A 20,962-nucleotide genomic window follows, 5' to 3' on the forward strand; every position below is an offset into this window, starting at 1 on the left:
GCTGTCATGAGCACTGACTGTAGTGGGTTTTCTAGCAATATGACTCCAGGCTATTACCCTGACTTCAAAGAAAGGGGACAGCTCTACAAAGCAAGGAGGCATTGAATGCCAGAAAGAAATGTGCTGATATAAATTATTTAGTCTCAACATATACCTGGAATGTCCCCACTCCTTAGAAAGATAGATAAATGGATAAATAGGTAATTAGAATTATCTAATTAAAGAGCACTTTTTATGTGTCCTGAATAGTCAAAAATATTTGTTAAGATTCAATAGTGTTTTTCCTCTACTTTCTGCTGCTGTGCCATAAGCCTGTCAGGACAAAGCAGAGAACACTGAGAGAGCCTATTTGGTTTTTTTTTTTTTTTTCTTAATCATTATATAACAGTCCTGCTGTACAAAGTCACATAACATTGTATAGAGAGAAAATTAATCATCACCTAATGAGATAGGGATGTGAAAAGAAGTTTGAAAGAATAATTTAGAGGCCCCAATTAGAGCCTGTTCCCATGGGCCTTCTGTGGGCATCACTGGCTGATCCCAGGCCCAGGCCTCTGAGAAGAGCATGGGGGAGGGAAGGACAGAAGAAGGAGGAAGATGTAGAAGGTATAGCTTCTGAGCACACAAAGAGGTTTTTGCAATACTCCAGATGAAAGTGAATGAGAACCTAAATAGCAATGGGAACAAAAATACCGATGTAGAAAATCAAAGGTAGGTCTGTCAGAAAGGTTTGAGATAGGATGGGATGTGGTTGCCTATAGAGGTTTTAAACTAGGAACTGAGAGAAAGGGGGAGCACCATTAAAAGAAATAGGCAAATCCACAAGTTACTTAATCTGCTCAAGTGTGTCTACTAGGAATGGTAGGACAGATGCCCTGGATATTGTGTTTGCTTTGGAGTCCATTCAGACAACTTGTAGAAGCAAGTGAGAGGGTGCCAGCAGGTCACAGAGCGAGGAAAATAAGTTGGCATGAGCCTCCAACACAAGGGAGTAAGCATAACCCCAGATGCACTGAGACTTGGCAGTGGCCCTCAAAACTGGAAATCAGCAGCAAAGCGTTCAGAAGAAGTCACTGTTAGGGAGAAGGAGTCAAATGGATTTGTCTAAGAGGACTTTCCCTGCTTCTGTGGCTGAGTATGACCAGCAAAGGGAAATTTGCTGGTGAATTAGAAGGGGCAGGAACTTTAAGAAAGGGTTAGCATGTTATTGTATAGATATTGAGGGCCAGGTAGGAAAATTTGAGACAGGAGGAGAAACTTAGAAGACAGATTTTGGAAAATTCAATGGAAAATGCGGACTCTTTTATTTTGTTTCAAAATGTCAATCTCAAAGTGAATAATGGCATCCTGCAGAGACAAGACATGTGGTTTAGTTGAATGAGGTCATTCGGTGTATGGCAGCTGTGACAGGACTACAATTCACGTAATGGGATGATGTCAAGTCTTCAGCACGGGCCAGCACAAAGCAAGCATTCAAACATGACTATTGTGTTTCGTCATAATGTGCCAAGTCAGTAAAAAATATAAAGTTTAGAATTCAGAAATGCAGAGAGCACCTCTAATCCAATAGGTCAGCTTCTACCTGGACTATTTCCAGGGATAATCAGAGGTCCTCAAAAGTGGGTTTTAGAGGAGAGTCATTGCATGGAAGGGTGAAAGGAAGCAGGATTTTACTCCTGGCTGAGAGAAGACTCAGCTATTCCCGTGAGCTTTCTGTATGGATTTGATCAGTAATGATAGGAAAGAGAACTGTACCTGTGACAGTAGCCCGGGAGTACAGAATAAGGACAATGGATTTCACTACTGGGTATCAGGTTCTGAGTCAACACACGAAGGCCAAAGCTGTCATGCCAAACTCGGTTAAAAAATGAAATAGGCCATCTTAGGGGGTAGTGGCTGTATTGTCACTAGACATGTCTTGAGGAAGACAGGATGGAATGATGTTGGAGAAGTCAAATGCAGTGACGGAGCAACAAGACTCTTGATTCTAACTCCATCTTCACTCTTAACTAGACTTTGGGCAAGTCCCTTACCTCCTGGGCCTCAATTTCCTCATCTCTAAATCTAGAAGGTAGGACTAGGAAATGTCCAAGTCTCTTTCCTCTTTGAAATGTCATGATCTTTGGTAACACCCAGCGACCTTTGCTTCCTCATCAAAGTGAACCTGTCCACATCCGAATGACATGTGCCAGCATGGTTTTTATGCCTCAGCTGTGAGGCCCATTGTGTCTGAAGAGTATATTTCAGCAGGTCCAGGAATTATAGAGTGACTTACTTTGAGAGTGACAGCTCAGACCTCTGCACAGAAACCACTCTGGCATTGAATTCGAATCACCAGCCCCCAGTGTGAATGAATTTCACAGTTCCTTTGATAGGCTTTCACCTCTTGCTGACTCAGAACACATTTGGTGTTTAAGTGCATGTTTCATATGCAGGTGGCTGGAAAAACCTGGCACACTTCTTTTAGCAGTAGGTTTTTAGCACCAGTTTTGGTCAGGAGTTTTGAAACTGTTTTTACTTTGTATCATGTTGTATTTTAAAATATGGACATGTATCTCCTCACTCAAGTCAACAGTACTTAAGTCTTCTGTTGCTGGTTGCTTTCCTCCATGCTGCCAGCGTCGCACCCCAGCCACAGGAGGCAGAAGTTTTATTGCCGGAATGAGGTCTTTGTTTATCCCATGTACACAGCAGCGCCCAGGAGCTCACTTTAAATTTACATTTTGTGTTTAAATGAGTGGCATGCCTTTCCACCTCCAAATCTCTTTGGAAAGATTACTGAAGCATTTTCAATTTTACTTTCTTAAAGATTCTGCTTGTGGGCATTTACTTATAAAGTACACTATTATGTTACTTTATAATCTGTGTGGTTGATTTGTTCTCAATAAATATGTAGCAATCTTCAAGGTTTGTCTTTTCAAAGCGAAAACCTAAGAGCAATGTTTTCAGTATTTCTTCAAAGAGAACATTGTGAAATAGCTTTGCATTTATGATTCTGATGGGCATATTTGCGGAATACCATTTTCTCACGCCAATTGCATACATAGAAGTCATCCTTTTTAAGACTCAAGTCAGTTGTCATCCTTCAAGGACTCCTTCTATGGCACTCTCCCCTGAATAGTTCCTTAGGGCTGCAATAACAAAGTCCCACAAACTGGGACAGCTTAACACCAAAACTTACTCTCTCACAGTGTGAAGGCAGAGTCTGAAGTCAAGGGGTTGGCACAGCAGAGCCATCCTCTTTCTGAAAGACCTAGGGTAGAACCTGTTTTATGCTTTTTTCTTAGTGTCTTTTTTTGTTGCTGTCCTTGGTTTTCCTTTGCTTATAGCTCCTTAACTCCATCACTGCCTCGTTATCACATGGCAGTCACTCTGTCTATCAGTGTCTCTTCTCTTTTTATAAAGACACCAGTCATATTAGATAGGCCACCCTAATTGAGTATGGCCTTAATTTGATTACATCTGCTAAGACCCTATTTCCAAATAAAGTCCCATTCATAGGTACCAGGGGAATTAGGACTTCAACATTTTTTCAGGACAAAATTCGACCACAACATCCCCTAACCCGGACTGGTTTTAACGGCCCCTTCTCTGTGTTTCTATAGCATAAGGGTCTCATAAAAGTTGTCATACTGTATTGTCATTTTCTGGTTACTTGTTTCTGCCACTAGACTGTAACTTCCATGAAGGAAGGACTCATACCTTATAGTGTCTTTGCCAGTACTCACTGGTCAAGTACCTAACAAAACGTAGGACACCTGGTGGCACACAGATGTTTGTCACATGCAGCACTTGGTCATCATGATCATCATCTTTTATTTGTGTACAGTGTTGATATATTTATATAAGTTTGCATAAATATTTATTTTAATAGCATATGTATGTATTAATGTATGTAACTGCTACCAATTTTTGAGTATTTATCATGTGCTGAACATTTACATTAAATACTTTGGGGGTTTTTAACTCCTTTTAATCCTCACAAGAGTATTAAAATTTAAATATGATTATCCCCATTTACAGATATTATAAATCAGGAGTAGAAAGAGTAGCTAAATATCCTGAGGTCACACAGCCAGCCTGTGGCAGCCCCGGGACCTGATCACAGGGACATTTGATTGCAGACTTGGACCCTTAGCTCTTGGGTGTACTCTTTTCCCACTGATTGTCTTCTCGGGTGCTCCCATTGTGTGGAGGTGGTTTGTCTGGTGTTCATGTTCACATTCACCTGATGAAGACACGGAAGCCCAGAGAAGTTCAAGAACTAGTCAGCCTCAAGGTCACCCAGCTGTGACCACAGCCTTTTACTTCAGGATCACTATTTTAAAAATGCTTTTCTTTGTTGATCTTAAAAATGAGTTTTAAGAATATTTGAGAAAAAGAGGACGTAGAGGAAAAAAAGCATTACTTTAATAGTTCATGAACTTAACTGACATGGAAGAGCAGGGCTTATAAATTGTGGTGGGAAACTATTGTGAGACAGTTTCTCCATCCTAGAGTTACAGTAAACAGAATATTCTTGTGTATCATATGGTCTCTGTTGAGTCAGGGTAGATCATATTTTGACTCAATAATTCTTATGGATTAAAGAGAGCAGCTACTGCTACATGTATGACAGAGCCCCTCCAGCCTGTCTCTCTGCCCTGTGTAAGTATTAGGCCCTGGCTCCCATGCGCTCAGCTCTCCCTGGACTTGAGGTCTCATCTTGGTCTCAGGCAGGAGTAAGGGGTCCCTGGAGCCCTGCCTTCTGGGACTCAACATCCAGTGGAGTTTGACACTGGTCAGGCTCTGTCCTGTGTCCCAGGACTGATAACTGGGTGTCTGCCTTCATCTTCAAACCCCAGGCCTTGGTTTTGGTGTCTAGAACCTGTCTTACTTCTCCAGCTTGAGTCTCAACTCAGTTAACCTGCATGATTACCTGGTATTTCTTGACCTGTGATACCGTAATGTTATTGCCAAACCTCAGGTCCCCCTGGGCTGAGTCAGAACCCTTGACCTGGGGGATTCAATCCCCTGGCACAACTGGCCTGCCTAGATTTATGTTTTGTCTGCTGCTAACACCCTCTACCCAGGACTAGACATGCAGTGCTACCACCTGGCTTGATTGCTGCCTCTTTCTTTGTATTAATCTCTTAGAGCACCATGTCCTGCTTTCTGGGCCAGACTTGTTCCTGGCATACCTCTGTCCCTTCAGCCACAGCCCAGCCTAGCCCAGCATCCACACTTACACCTAACCTAGTTATACCCAGCCCTGACTGGAGACAGGCCTGTAGTATCTTTCTTTCAAATAGGCTCTAGTTCGCACCTCAAATATGAGACTCTTTACTAAGGAAGAAAAGGGGCAAGCCACTGCCAGGGTCAGCAAATAGAGAAGTGGGGGGGACAGCCCAGCTGGCATGGGCCTCTGGCCTTGCAGAGTACACATCTGATCTTCAGTAGCTACCACACCAGAGAGAATAAAACCAAGGTTGTTCTGATCTGATCTGACTCTGGTGGCCCCTCAGTGCATCGTAACCACACTGCTGCATGCTCACTATGCTGTAGCCGTGGGAAATTATTCAGAATTCCCAAGACCTATCAGGTCTCCTTGGCTCCCTTCCTGGGTGGCTCTTTCAGCCCTTGAGCCTCAAATCATATTTCTCAACTCTTCATTTGATTTTGGTGCCCATCCTTTTTGGTTGGTGCCCATCCTCCTCAGACTGAAGTTTTCCCTAGTGGGGAACATATTACAGTTACCTCTGTAACTTCAATCCTGGCAATAGTATGCACCCAGTAAATATTGAATGGATGAATGGATGGGTGGATGAAGCCAACATGCCTCTAAAGTCCTGACTAAAAAACCTCAGTGGCCCTCTGAAAAATGCCCACCTAATTGATAAAACACTGGATTATGTATGAGTCCAGTAAGAGGGTTATTTGTTTCTGTTTTTGTCTTGTCAGGATGGTAAAAGAGAACTAAAAAGAAACATTTGCTGAGCTTTGGCCTTGCTGCCTTTGTGCTTGCAGTCAGCAAGGCAGAGAGGAGCTGACAGGCCACAGTCTTTAAAATAAATAACCCTTCCTCTTGCTCAAGCACAGTTTCTAAAAGAAAGTTCTACTGTATACTTAATTGGGTTCTTTTTTCACTGCACTTTAAGCCTCCTTCCTCTTTTCCCTGAGTGGAATTATAACTCATTATCTTTGAAGTTCACAGGGGCACCTTTTCTCAGCAACACAAGGAACTGACTCGGAGCGCACGTTCCCTCCTCATCTTTGTCTTTCTGTGTCTATGTCTTTCTCAGACTTTCTGCTTTAATGAATTAGTGCACAGTCTGTTCCTAGGCTGTTAGAGAAAGCTATTTCTGTCTGTTCGTATATTGTTAAAAAGTAATGGGTTCTTTGTTTAAAAAAGTTTAATCCCTCCCTACTTCTTTCCTCAAATACTGAATTTCAGATCCTTTGAGGTCCAACGTAATTTGCGTGTTAATTCCTTTCTAAGCTCTTTTCAAGCTTCTGCACTCACCATGCAGATTTCATTAAGCATCATAGTCTCTTCATATGAGTGTCTCAGAAAAAACAAAGAAACTTTTTCTTGTATTAAAATATTTTACTCAAAATATTGTGTCTTTTGTGCCCCTTTCTGACAGTGTGTTTATTTATTTGGCCTTCAAAAAGAAAACAGAAGTCTGTCACAACTGGAAAAGAATGCAAGTGCTGGGCTTCTCGTCTCATTTGTGGGAAACATCTGGTTATGATAATTTGCGGGGCTCTCATTTCAGGGTTTGCAGCCCTGAGTGGTTTCAGCCTTAAATCACCCAGTGTTGGAAAACTATAGTGAGGGCCAGGCCAAAAAAGAAACAGGCAAAGCTCAGGTTCAGAGTGAGATTAAATAAAGGCATAAGCATGTTGATATTCCCATTTTTATTTCTAGTATTTTCACCTTGGAAGTCAGTATGTTATTTTAATGATGATATTGAAAACCATTGTTTTCTGGGACTGTTCCTTTAGAATTGGCATCTGGATCAGAAGGCCACATCTTAACTTTTTTGAAGAGCAGAGTAAATTTCTGGTAATGGCATGTATTAGGTGAATGGTCAAACTGGGTCATTCTATGTAGAAACTTGGAAGTAGTTAGAAAAAGACGTGTTTAAATATGGAGCAGAGACCTGGGTTTTACTTCTAACTCTGCCATTTGCTTGCTTTGTGTTGCTGGAAATGTCACTTAACTGCTTTAAACCTCAATTTCTTTACCGGTAAAGTGGGAATAAGATTTGTGAAATTTTATGAGGATTTCAAGAGACTAACCCAAGTTCCAGTCTTGTCCCTGTTACTTCCAAATGTTGATGTGTTTTGTATACCCCTTAGTTTTGAGCAATAGTAGCACAGAGTTCTGGAGTCCTGGAATGCTGGTGCTCGGAGAGATCATCTGGGCAATAGTCCCACAGCACAGATGCAGAAACTGAGAACCCTAATTAGAGAGGAAGTGCCTAGAGTGCCAAGGTGGCTACTTTCAGAGAGAATGCTTATTTTGCATTTATGCTTAGGGGTAAAAAACCAAAACCAAAAATTAAAATTAAGAAAAATCTCATTTTGCTGAAGCCCTGGTGGTACACTATCAAATTAAATGGATTTAATAAATGGAACAGTAGTCCTCTTGGGGTTATAGAGCAGGATCACCCTGCTTCTTCTATTCAGCCCTGAGGAGGGGTGGAAATATCCAGGGTGGCTGGAGGAAAGCTATAATAAACCTTTTGTCAGAAAGGAAAAGCTTATGCTGCTCCTTCTACATGCCCTGGAATGGCTTAGGAAACCCAGGTACAGTTGTCATTCCATCTGCCTCTGGGCTTGTATGATGTTTCAGCACAGGTAAGCAAAGAGCAAGGCCATGCAGGGCTGAGGCACAAGCTGTACAGGAGAACCACAGAAGAGAGGGGGCAGGAAGGAAGAAGAGGAATGACCTAGGAGAAAGAGGGGGAGAAAGACAGGAAAGGAAGAGAAGAGAAGGAAACTTCATCCACAAGGCCTGTGGTGGAGGGTCACCTCGACTGTTATGCCTTGGGCATCTGTGCTACTACTTGTCTGTGTAGGAACACTGCCACACACCAGGAAGAGTATTCATTTTCTGCAAACAGAAAAATTCTCCGGAGAGGGGTGCCCTTGCAGCTACTCTAGAACCTCAGTATATTTGAGCAGTCTCTGCTCTTAGAAAAGTCTTATTTATTTAAACAAAACAAGTCCTTTTACATCACCTTTGAAATTATTGGTTTCATTATCACACTAAAAGAACAACTCAGTGTCTGTATTGGAAAACTCATTATTTTTGCCTCCTTCAGTTTTTTATAAAGGGCATAAATTTGGCATTTTATATAGGGAATAGAGATTTCAAAAGGATAGTCAATTATTTGCTGATTGAATTATAGAAAGAAAGTACCAATAGAATTTAGAAATGTATATAGCTAATTTTATGACTGCATGTATCTAACCAAGCCATAGTAATTATAATAACTCTTTGTTTTTTATTTCCTGGGGGAAATAGGTTAGGTTGGACCTGAGTGCATCATTATAAAGTATGCACATGTAAATTGAACTTTTCTAAATCTAGGCCAATTGGGTAAGAAGGCTGTTTTGATAAAAGCAGTTGATGATTAGATTCACAGGGTACTTCAGTGTTAAATGATATTTCTCCCTACATCCTGGCTCATAAAGCAGTATAAGTGATACACCAATGTTAAGAAACAGAAAATCATATTCACAATAATAGCAAAGTTTCATGATGCATGGTTTTATACTTTAATATGCTGTGTTTCATTCTGCCATGTTAGTGTTTTAAATAACATAACTTCCTTTTCATGTAGTTTTAGGTTCATCTTTTATTTTTTCTCTACCATTCTAGAATAGCTTTCTATAGTACTAGGAGAAATTCCTAAAAAATAGATAGCATAAAGTCAAATAATCTTTTCAGGAGAATACAAGAGATTTCAGATTCTGTAGTCAAAATATTATCTGTGTGCTTTCCAGACTCAATCTGCGTACCAGGCTTTGATCCAGGCCTCAACATGATGACTGGGATCACCCCCATCAACCCAATGCTACCGGGCCTGGGGCTAGTACCACCCCCCCCACCAACAGAAGTGGCTGTCATCAAAGAAATAATCCACTGCAAGAGTTGTACTCTTTTCCCTCAAAATCCAAGTAAGTGATGCTTGTGAGAAATGTTTGCTTATCAATTTAAATTTCTTTCTTTCTTTTTAAATATAGCATTGCATTCATTTCATATGTGATTCAGAATTTTTAATTCCGCAATAGTCCTTTTTCTCTAGATTAGAACAAATCTGTGGGGATGTGTCCTTGTGTCTGTCCTGGAGCTGATCCAACACCATGAAGTCAGTATGTGATTTGGGAATATGTATCCAGCATTAAGAATCTTTTTGCATGCAATGAAGTCTAGCTTTTCCTGCAGAACATAGTGTGAAATACGTGAGCACTTCCATTCATCTTCACAAATGTGGGAGAAAACTCTGAAATGTTTTTTGCTAGATGGAAAATTGAATTAATTTGGCAGTTAGCAATTTTAGGGGGAGACTGCCTCTCAGACTTCCTGAGCCAAATTGCATTTACTTGAAGGAAACATACATTTGATGAAATAAATGGGCCAGATTTTTTTTTTAAATTTAGCTACAGATACTAAGTTTATGGGCTTAAATAGCTAGGACTTTTTTTATTCATATTAATCAGTGTTGCCTTTTTTAACTGGACTTTTCAGGAGATTGCTCTAGTAATCTACATATAAACTAGGTTAAATGTTGCAACAGTGTACATTTTATCTTTTTATACAGCCTTTCCCAAATTTAATAGTCTACTCATTTCAATGTGAATTTTTAAAAAAAAGTTTTTTTCAGGCCCAGGTTTCCCCGCCAAGTAGCACACATGCTTTGAGGTCCAGTTCCCACATTCTGCCTCGCTGCTTCATTATCCCACAACAAGACAAAGCAGATAACAAACCAAGGTTTTTCATCATGTTGCCATTTCATCGTGCTTTGTACCTTCTGAAGGTTTTTCTCTTTTTTTGAGCTTCTATATTATGAAGGAGAAATGAAATTATGCTAACATTTGCTTTATCTTTGTTCACGGACAAGCCTAGCTACTCTAGAAATGAACAGAGAAAGCAAAGAAAGCTTGGGAGGAGGAGGGGAGAGGAACTGCAAAACAAGACGGCTCACAGTCAGTGTAAGCCAGTACAGGAATTTTCGTTACTCTGAGTGGAGACAGTTACTCTGCAAGTTTTACTTTTGCCAGGTGAACTAGAAAAAAGAGCACAAAGAAATCAAAAGCAAAACCTTCTGTTTTGTTGTGCTTAATTATTAGATCTTCCACCTCCTTCCACAAGAGAACGACCTCCTGGGTGTAAGACTGTGTTTGTCGGAGGATTACCAGAAAATGCTACTGAGGAAATTATTCAAGAAGTCTTTGAGCAGTGTGGTGATATCACAGCGATTCGGAAAAGCAAGAAGAATTTTTGTCACATTCGCTTTGCAGAGGAATTCATGGTCGATAAAGCCATTTACCTTTCTGGTACTTTGCATTGCATAAGGGATTTTTAGGCATTTTGTTATGTTTTATGATGTTAATGTGGGTTTATTCCCTCTTGCCTTAATGTACAATAAAAATCCTTACAGTTTAGGGCTAGAAAAGGAAGGATTCTGCCTTTTCCCTAGGCTGCAGAAGCTCCAGGTTAAGTCTGTGAATGTACCTTGCTGCAGGAATGGTTTCCCTCATCCAGTCTTCAGGAATTCCATCAAGTTTCTAATTAATGATCTCAAGTGCTTATTAGATGAAAAGCGGTATTATGAATACTGAGGACCATTATTATTATTGAATGTAATTCTCTGGTGGAATAATGTACTCTCTCAGCATAATTTCAATTTTTCAGAAGTGATTCACTTTCTAAACACCAGGGGACTAAATCAAAATCAGTTCTTTGTAAAAAGTAGCCCATGGGAACTAGTGGAAGACCCAGTATCATTGCCCAATTGGTGGTACATTTATCTTGGTTAAGCCTACTCCATGTAGTGCCAATTTATATGGGAGATTTTTACAGATGTTGAAATTAGACCTAATGCTGCCTTCCACTCCATAGGTGTGAGAGCAAGTGTGTGGAGTCTCTCTACATGACCTTCACCAAATCTAAGAATTATGGGGCTGGTGTTGATATGTGGCTTTAGAAGGATGTATTTTTAGATTCAACTCATTGCCACTTCCTCACACTCTCAGTCTGCATATTTCAGTCTGTCACTCCGGGCACCACCTCCCTATTCGGAGACAAAGCCCGTACAGGAAGGTGGAAAAAGAATGGGAAAAAATAACAGCACATCTGAACATTACTGCCAGGTTTACTTGATTGGCCCCTATTCCTATGAAATTCTCTTGCAAACCCTGGAAGCCTCGGGAGTTATTTCAATACCGCAGAAACTTTCCTGAGCAAGATAGTGATAAGGAGAACTTTAAAACCTTTATTCCAATAAAACCTTACAAAGTGAGGGAAAAAAATCTGACAGCTTTCCAAAATGAAGATGGAAGATGAAACATAGAATAAAAATATATTCCAACACACAAACAGTTATGTTTTACTTTTCACATATTCCTGAGCTATAGCCTCAGAGTGATCCATTAGATAATCACGGACTCTGTTGAGTGCCTGGCACTGGGCTTCATATGCCTTTAACAAGTTAACCTCCCTCCAAAACTCCTTTCCCTCATCTACAAAATTGAGACAGTGACAGCGCTACCTCATAGGATTGTTATGAGGAATAAATAAAAATAATGGATATTAAGTGGTACCTGCAGCATAGGAACCATTCAGTGTGTAAATGGTTGTTTTTAACACAAACAGCCTGATGATGATAAAGAAGAACTGACTTACTTCTCAGGAACCTTGACCTTGGAACATGGGTTCTGATCACAACTCTACCAATAAAACTATTACTTTAATCCACCTGATTAAATGAGAGGGTTAGAGTAGACCAAAGGTGCTTTAACAGCAACAGCAAAACACAATGTTTTGACCCCAATCAGAAACCCTGTTAGACATTGCCAAAGATGAACAGGCCCAAAGGTAAGCATGAGAAAGGTTCTCCTTTAGCTATGCCTTGATGTTATGATTTTGCCAGCTCAGACTCTGGTCCTGCTTCCGAGCAGAGCCCTGCATTGCTTCTCAGTCTGCCCTTTGGAGACAGAAGGAACCCACAGCAAAGACCTTACCCCCCGGCTTCCCTGACTGGACGCATGAGCATCTCCCAACTGTGCTTCCACTGCCCTGTGGTGACTGCAGCATGCATCCCAGGAAGTTCTGAGAGGCTGATTAATTTGAGGAACAGGAAGGAAGGGAGGCTGTGTGTGAGCTTTTGCAAGCCTGAGCCCAGATGGAAGGCTTGTCTAATTTTAGACCTGGGTTCACATCTGAAGGCCAAGCTAATTTTAGACTCAGCCTCATCAGGGTCTCTTTTAAGGCTTTAATGATGATGTTTTGGGGAAAGGGAGGGTGATTTTTGGAACCAGAAATGTCTGAAAAGCAATCCTTGGGACATGAGCAAGGGAAGGTTGCTTGGCTTATCCCAACACTGCCCAGTCCTAGGCACCCTGCCTGCTCAGCTGTTGTGTATGTATCACTGTGGCCTGCCGATTTATCAAATGGGAATTTCACAAATTAATCTTGGCCCACAACCAAGGTACACTCTACTTTAGAGTTAATTCTGCTCATCTGTGATCAGATGTTTGCATTTTTGATAGATACTGTTATGTCTTTCCATTTTTAGATAACATTGTTGAAACCTAGGTGTCAGAAGGGTGTAATGGAAATCAGATGTGAGATCTGCTTCATATTTGTAACTTTTCAATGATGTGAAGTGCCCTGCTTGGGAGAAGTCAGCCTCTACAGGGATTTTCAGCTGAGTTTCAACCCAAAAGGTTATGATAATCCATTGACATCTACCATAAGATCTCAAACACCGGCACAGTGCAGCCTAGCATTTCACAGTGGTGTCTTATTTGCAGAGCACCTACACAGCAAAAGTACTTATTTTGCTCCCTCCTCTAGCAGCCCTGATAGCTGTGATCCTGCTGGGACCTGAATTTACGTTTTTAAATTCTGAATACCCCAAACTGAAGCGCAGCCTCAAAGCCAAGGCTTCTTCATTTGAAGTTTGGCTAGCTGTCTGGTTTCAGTTGTTTCTGTTGATTTCTCAGATCAAGTTTCTGCTCACAATCTTCACCTCATTGTAAATTCCCTGAAGATTTGCAGGCTCACTTTTTGGTCTGGTTCTGGGCTCTCGTGTTGGCTCCTGTGGCCTTCAAATACTCTGTGGACAAGTTGTACGGTGCTGCCTGCCAGCTGGGCTGCTGCAGGGCTGTAGGGAAGGCAACACAAGGCCTCTTGATTGAAGGTAAAATATTCTTCTGTGTGCCCCAGAGGATAAGTGGAAATAAAACAGCATTGCAAAATTGCCTGGGTAATTGTGGCTTTTGCAGCTGCTGAGAGAGAATTGAGCGGGAGCTTTTTCTAGGAGAATGAAGTGATCGCCTGTGAGTGAGGTGTTATGGAATTTACTTTGTAGATCTCTTCAAATATCATAGATACTCTTTATTTACTCCTACTCCATCTCTTTCTAAAAAGAATTTAACAGAGCTCATGCAGTAGTGTTACAGTAAATTGAAAATACAAAATCAGGCCATAAAAAAGGTAGGGTGGAGTAAAAAAAAAAAACCCAACTATGTGTCAAATTTGTTTTTGAGCTGCCTGGAAGCCAGAGGGAAGAAGGACTTAGGATAATTGCCCAGGTTCTTGAGATCATCCTCTTGGTAACATTGGCTTGCAAATGGGTAGGAGGCCCTGTAAGACACCTCCTGGCAGTGTGTTTATCCCCAAATCCATATAGGTTGACTTGGCAATGCTGCCAGGGTATGGGAGAGAAGGATAACAGCCTCCCATCTCCAATGGGAAGGGTGTCCTTTGTAAGAGGAAAGAAATGACAGACCTCTCTTAGTGCACCTTGATCAAGGGCCTGAACCAGCCTGCTCAGTGGAGACACTGCCCTGTGACAAGACTTTCTGTTGGTTTCAGGCTATCGGATGCGATTAGGGTCTAGCACAGACAAAAAAGATTCTGGGCGCCTTCACGTGGACTTTGCCCAGGCCAGGGATGACTTCTACGAGTGGGAATGCAAGCAGAGAATGCGAGCCCGCGAGGAGCGGCACCGGCGCAAGCTGGAGGAGGACCGGCTTCGGCCACCCTCCCCGCCCGCCATCATGCACTACTCAGAACATGAAGCTGCTTTGCTGGCCGAGAAGCTGAAAGGTAGGAGACTACATACTGGTGCCAGCTTTTCTTCCTCCACGTTAGCCATTGCCCACTAAAACAGAAAGGCTGTGGACCCTACACACGGAAGCCCTGTGTGTCTCTCTTTTTCCTTCAAGGGCTGATTTTATGTGAGCAGGGAAGGTTGCCTGTAAGCAGGACACCAATGGGCTTGGTCCTGCTGTTTGGGTCAGAGACTGCTCTTTTCCAGTGCTCTTGCCACAGTTCTCTGTGAATGTGTGTGCACCATCACTCAATGAAACTCCTGGAAAGAGGGGCAGAAGAGTCATCAGCACTAGCCCCAAAGCAGGCTTCTGACTTGTGTTGAATGAGACTTGTGTTGAATAAGCTAGGTATGCATCTACTCCATGGTCAAGTGGGTCTTGGTGATCCCCCTGCTCTGTAGAGTTTGCACCTATTCCAGACTCCTAATAAAGCTTCCTTAACACATATCACTCTGCACTGGGGTCCTTAGAGGAGAGAAGCAAAATGTAGAATAGGATCCGTATCTTTGGAGGTGGCGTTGAAGGAACACTCCTAATACCTACAGGATAATTAGGAGTATAAGTGTGTATATTTCATTTCTTCACATTTTCCAAGCTCTTCTCCTGTGTTTGATGCTATGAGAGATAAAGACATGGAGGCTTTATTACCTGACCTATTGATTGGGGAAGTGCCAGGTCTTGAAATTAGGACTGTGTGTATGTAAATTTTTTGCCATTACTAATCAAAGTTGCGTCACATGAGCAACATCTGAGCATTTTACAGGCTGTCCTAAGGACATTGGGCATGCCAGGCTTTAATGAGAATACATAGGTCACAGTTCCTGGTCACACAGAGGTGTCTACAAGTAAACAATTAACAGTAATGCAAATCCGGTGACATGATTGTCCAAGGTATGAGAAACATGCTTTGAGAATTTAGGAATGAGTGCAAATAATGTTGATGAATGTGTCAAGGAAGTCTCCACAGAGGAAGCAGAATTTGAACTTTGCAGGATAAACAAGATTTTATTACCACTACAAGAGTGAGTATAAACACATTCCAGTCAGAGGCTGATAGGAATAAAGACACAAGGAAGCAGAGGGGTATTCAACTCAGGAGGAGAAAGGCATGTGGCCCCCTCTGGCAAAGGCGAGAGCTGCATGAAGTTTATAGAGTCAGGTGAAGCAGGAAGAATAGTCTGGGGCCAGACAGTGGAGCCATGAAGGCTGCTGCTGGTTTGGGGGTTTATTTCACAAGAAGTGAAAAAGCCATTGACAATTTCATATGAGAGGAGAGATGTGATTGCTCCTTTGAGCATTTTAGAGCATACCTAGGGTATTGCTAGGCAGTGTATACAGTGGATTGGATGATTTCGCTAAAGGAAATGTATGAAAAACTGCCCAAATCCTATTTTAGAAAGATAGGAAGTTGATGTTCTGTGCTTGAAAAAAGAGTTTTCATACAAAAAACTTCTGCTTCTAGCCCTGGCTGGTGTGGCTCAGTTGGTTGGGCATCATCCCATAACCTGAAAGGTCACAGGTTCCATTCCCAGTCAGGGCAAGTGCCTCGGCTAATGGTTTGGTCCCTGGTGTGGACCCATGTGAGAAGCAGCCTATCATTGTTTCTCTCTCACATTGATGTACTGATGTTTCCCCCTTTCTCTCACCCTTCCTCTCTCTCTGTCTCAAAAAAAAAATAGACTTCTGCTTCTAGCCGTCACCTCCTGTTCAGGGCTTGGGAATCCCTAGTAAGCTGCAGCTGCCACTGCACTACCCCATGGTATCAAAGAAGTCATGACTGTCCCTCTAATAAAAAGCCTATAGAATGTAACTACATCTTATTTTTCCATTCAGATTCAAAACTATAACAACTGGCCAGAAAGAGAAAGAGCAACATCCACAACCAGGAATGTCGAGTTCAGAACAAATATTTTTTTCATAGCCAGTGTGTCTGTAGTAACCACTTGTGAGCTACATAGTCTGTATTGTGTTCTGCCATGTCCACTCCTGGAAGTGACAAAAACCAGCACCTTGATTCTGTGAGCTTAGGGGGGAATTTCATGAAAGTTTGGCATCTACATTATGTCATTTTTAAGGAACCAGCACAGAAGTATCTGTGCACATAAGAGGAGCACGGCATTGCCTTTCCCGTTAGAGGATAGCAGATTGGGATGTCAGTTTGGTAAAGTAATTTACAAGCCTTGCCATTTCAAAAATATATATTTATATATATAAGTATAATTTGCAGAATTTAGAAGCTGCACCTTTGCCAAGTACTGTGTGATCCCTTGAGGAGAGAACAGATTGGAAATTTTATTAGATGGCAATTACAGTAGAATGAACTAGCTGGGGATACATCTTAGGCAACAGTCAGGTAATATCAAGCTTGACAATTTCAACCCAAGCACGGAGTTTGGAATATAAACAGCATTTAATTGCTTAGGAAATTGGCTGCCTCTGAGAGGAAATCCACTCATGCTCCTTATAATGCTGCAAAGCCAGACAGGAGGAGCCAAGGAAACTGTTTCCCTGAAGATGATTTCATTGATATGGGGATATAAAATGCAGTCAAGACCTAAGGTAAAGAAGCCTGGGTCAGAAAGGAGGTGGAAATGCAATCTGAAAATACCTAATTGGATTTTTTTCCTCCGTGAAAAAATCTTGCTATTTTATGTTTATTACAAACATTTTCCCCATTTTTATATCATACTTATTTATCCTTACAATTTTCTTTTTGAAAATCAGGTTTATCCATCAAAATCTGTATAGGCCAAGTCTCCATTACCACTTGGTAGGCCTTGCACATCCTGGTCAGTGCTAAAACTATGCACATAGTAGATGCTCAGTAAACAAATTCTTCTCTCTGTTTCTTAACTATTTGGATCTGTGAGCATGTTGCATTTCTGGCCAACAGTACTACCAGGCATGACCTATAGCCAGAAGTTAGGGAAATGATGTTTACTCAGCCATCATTCCAATCACTCCACAAGTATTTGTTGAGCCCTTACCATATATGCCTGGCACTGTGCTGAGCACTAGGGAAAAAGGAAACAGGATACAAGTCTTTGCCTCACATAGTTTGCATTTCTTGAGTGATAGAGGCAATTTACAGAGCACTTTGTACTTCCACTATTGCAAGTGAGAAGTACAGGGTGCTGTCCCAGGGGAGATAGGCACACCACCTGGCCAGTAGAGGGGTGGGACAGGGGAATCTTATGGGACCAGGTAACCCTGCATTCAGTGGCCATGGGGTTTTCTGAAGTCAGAGGAAACACTGAGTTGTAATTGTATAATGTCTAAGGCATAAAGCACCAGTGTCTGTTACATTAATACAAATTCTAAAAAAGAAAATTAATGGGCACCCGGCTGATTAAATAGATGTTGTCCTGAGACAATTCAACTTAATGAAGACTGACTGGGAAGTGCACACAGTCCAAAGTTTATAGCTTGGCTCTGAGAAAGTGCAAAGGAGCTCAATAACACCATAATTACACTTTATTGGAAACAGTAGCACCAGGCAGATGAGATAATGAATTTCAGTGCGTCTAACATAGACCATCCACCCCTGGAGGAACCCTGTGTTTGGACTGTGGAAGAAAGACATTGATCAGACAGTGAGGAGAGATTATATCCTAATTCACTAAGGATCTCTCCTAGCAAGAGCACTTAAAAGTTTTTGTGTATTCTCCCCCCTTTTGAAAACTTCACATAATCTTTATGTGATGAAATGAAGGGTTTTCCTCTGCATCAGGTGAAGTTTTAACAAAGCTTTGCAAGCAGTGCCCTTGGAATTCCTGGATGTGTCAGGAAATGAGATCAACACACAATTTCCAGAGGACTAGACTCTGATTTGCATGCAGAATAGCCCAGTGTCTGCCTGTTCCAGGGGTAAATGGGTGGGAGTGGTTCCAGCATTTTGCTGAGATGGTCATCAATATTAATGGTTCTAAGAATGTACAAATCAATAATACTATGAGGCAAGTGCAAGTTCCATTAGCTACAAGCCAGGCTTTCTTCTTAGGACACAGGAGCCTGTTTGTGAATCACTTCTTCAGACATTATTGACCTTCATACAAGGAAGATAGGCCATGTTATTTAGAAACACTTTGCTTAACCCAAAGCAGTAATAATCAGTGCATTTTCATACTGCCCCCTGCCCTTAGTTTTTGTATTTTTACAGGTACTAAATGTTAGGGAGATTGTGTGTATGTGTGTGTGTTGGGGATAAAAGGGATTGTTAAATTAACCGTGTGTATAAACTTTTATGTTATTCATGACTTGGAGGGTAGGTAAGGTATTACCCCTTTTGATGGTTGATTGAGCAGCCAGAAAATGGAGCCTTGTTTAGGGATATCCAGTGTGTGCTGAAACAGTGAAATTCTAGGAATGTGGTTGTAGCAAGTTTGGCCATCCTGGAAGCTCCATTCTCCTTGCATCAGTATGTGACTGTTCACTGTGAGCTAGTTCTAGCTATCGCAGAGGCCAGAAATCAATGCCAACTGTGTAGACACGCCATCGTGTGTGTGTGTCTATACATGTATGTGTGTCTCCCTGTCTTTGGAAACAGAAATGTTGTATGATGTCTTCCTTTTTTTCATTTTCATTACATTGTTTTCCAACATGGAATCTCCACTCCTGTTGTTCCTTTACAGACCCAGCCATAAATGAGGGCACTCAAACACCAATGTTTTCATATTCATTGTTCACGGCCTGACTTTTATCCCATGTGCTATTCTGGAATTCAGGCCAGATCACCCTCTGTACACAAATGGGGAGAAAACAACTACTTACCCATTTGATTCCTTTCCCCTCTATTAACTAGACACCAGTTTGACTAAAGTTCACCGAGTGCCCACCTGCTGAGCCCTGGCCTCTGTGCTGCACCCTGGGGTTTCAGATGGGACTGCAGCCTGGCCCTGTCAGTTCTGAGGGTGCCGAAATGGGCTGTGGCAGTAAAGTCATGGCTGCCTTAAAAATGTGTGTAAACTAAATGTGTGCCAATGATTTTTTAACTCTTTAATTAATGAGGGAATCAGTAAGAAGATAAAATTGGCTCAAAAAAGAATTTGCTTTATAAATATTTATATTTCCTACTGGACAAAAATTCATTGGCATTTTTATCAACAAGAATTATTGGCATTGTTATCAGTTTTCCACAATATATTCTCTATCCCTACAACACTGTAAAATAGCCTAGTCAAAGACTATTAAAGGTTCATACCCCTGCAGAGTCAGATAACCCAGGGGGCACTGGTGAGCATCCTTTAGTCCATGCCCAGGATCCCATTGAAAGTATCTGCAGTAATCTCTATGCCCATTTCCAAATCTTCGACATTCTCTTCATATTTTTTATTCCATGATAGGGATGACAGATGTTTAAACAGCTATTCTTTAAATGAGGTGGGGAGTTTGGGGGCAGGGATTCACAAAGCTCCTAAGAATCACATCAGATCCTTTCAATATTTTCCAATATCTCAGCTGCAACCTTCCATTTCAGTTTTTTATTACCTCTTAAGTTGGATGAGCTCCTAACCAGTTCTCAAACTTTCATTGAGCAATTTCTTCCCATGCTTCTCAAACTTTAATGTGCATATGAATTACCTGGAATGGAATGCAGATTCTGAATCAGAAGGCCTGACTAAGAAGAGGGAGTCTGCATGTTCAACAAGCTCCCGAAGGAGGCTCATGCTTGTGGTCCCTGAATAGCAAAGATTTATCCAAGAGCAACTTTTAAATGCCTACCATGTGCCAGGCGCTCAATAAACATGGGAGAGAGGGGAAGGAAGGGAGGCTGAGGAAGTCTGAAGTAACCGGGAATGAAATGAGATCAGTATGGGTTCAGGTAGTGACACTGAAGTATGATAGATAATTAGCGCGTTACTTAGCTCTCACAGAATTAAAAGTGGTTATTGCCTTCTACGAATTAAAAATGCGTTCAAAAAGATTTTGAGCCATTTGATAAGCTGGTTAATGCCTGGCTATAGAGGCTGTGCTTCTGTGTGATTATCTACCATCACCCTAACTTTCCTTGCCAATGGAAATGACCTCAGAGGGCAGAAGAATAAAAGGATCAGCCAGCTAAAGGGCCATAAGAACATTTAACTCTCATAGACAATGTCAAAATACTCTTTATCAAGAAATTAAAATGTTTATTAACAAATGATGTTTCCCAACTTTGAATTTGGAATTTTCTAATGTTAATCACTGCAAATCTATTAGAAATAGAGTATAATGCAATATACAGTGTGGGGCAAAAGTAGGTTTACAGTTGGATGTATGCAAAACAGTTTATTCTTGTATTATTTATTAATTGTTATATTATTTTCCATACAAACAACTGTAAATCTATGTTTCCCCCACCCTGCAGATAGTCTTCAAAGGGAAAAACTCAGAGTAACAAGAAGATTGTAATATTTTTGGAAGTTTTATTCTCATAAAAGACTCTCAAAACTGGAGACATACATAAACCAACAATTATTATACAGAGTGAGTAATGCTTTAATAGGATACGTAGGGAATTGTGGAAACATAGCAGATGGGGCACCTAATTCATCTTAAGGTTACAAAAAAGCTCCTTTTACAAAAGGCACTTCGACTGAGTCTGGAGCAAAGAATAACAGCTAGGTGGGCCAGGAGGGTGAGGGCCTGG

The 20,962-nt window shown here is 41.3% G+C and overlaps 1 protein-coding gene across 20 annotated transcripts in view; it reads left to right on the forward strand.

Annotated features, from left to right (window-relative positions):
* The window catches only part of ENOX1 (ecto-NOX disulfide-thiol exchanger 1), a 609,204-nt gene that overhangs the window by 421,813 nt on the left and 166,429 nt on the right, over positions 1-20,962 (forward strand). For 19 of the 20 annotated variants that reach the window (XM_045202239.3, XM_053916761.1, XM_053916762.1 and 16 more), the window contains 3 exons: positions 8,998-9,171; positions 10,345-10,551; positions 14,096-14,329. In XM_045202239.3, coding sequence (XP_045058174.1) covers positions 8,998-9,171; positions 10,345-10,551; positions 14,096-14,329 — 615 coding nt within the window. The remainder of the gene's footprint in view (positions 1-8,997; positions 9,172-10,344; positions 10,552-14,095; positions 14,330-20,962) is intronic. The other variant, XM_053916756.2, reaches the window with a different exon arrangement.

The sequence above is a fragment of the Desmodus rotundus genome, chromosome 13, assembly GCF_022682495.2.
Source record: "Desmodus rotundus isolate HL8 chromosome 13, HLdesRot8A.1, whole genome shotgun sequence".
NCBI lineage: Eukaryota > Metazoa > Chordata > Mammalia > Chiroptera > Phyllostomidae > Desmodus > Desmodus rotundus.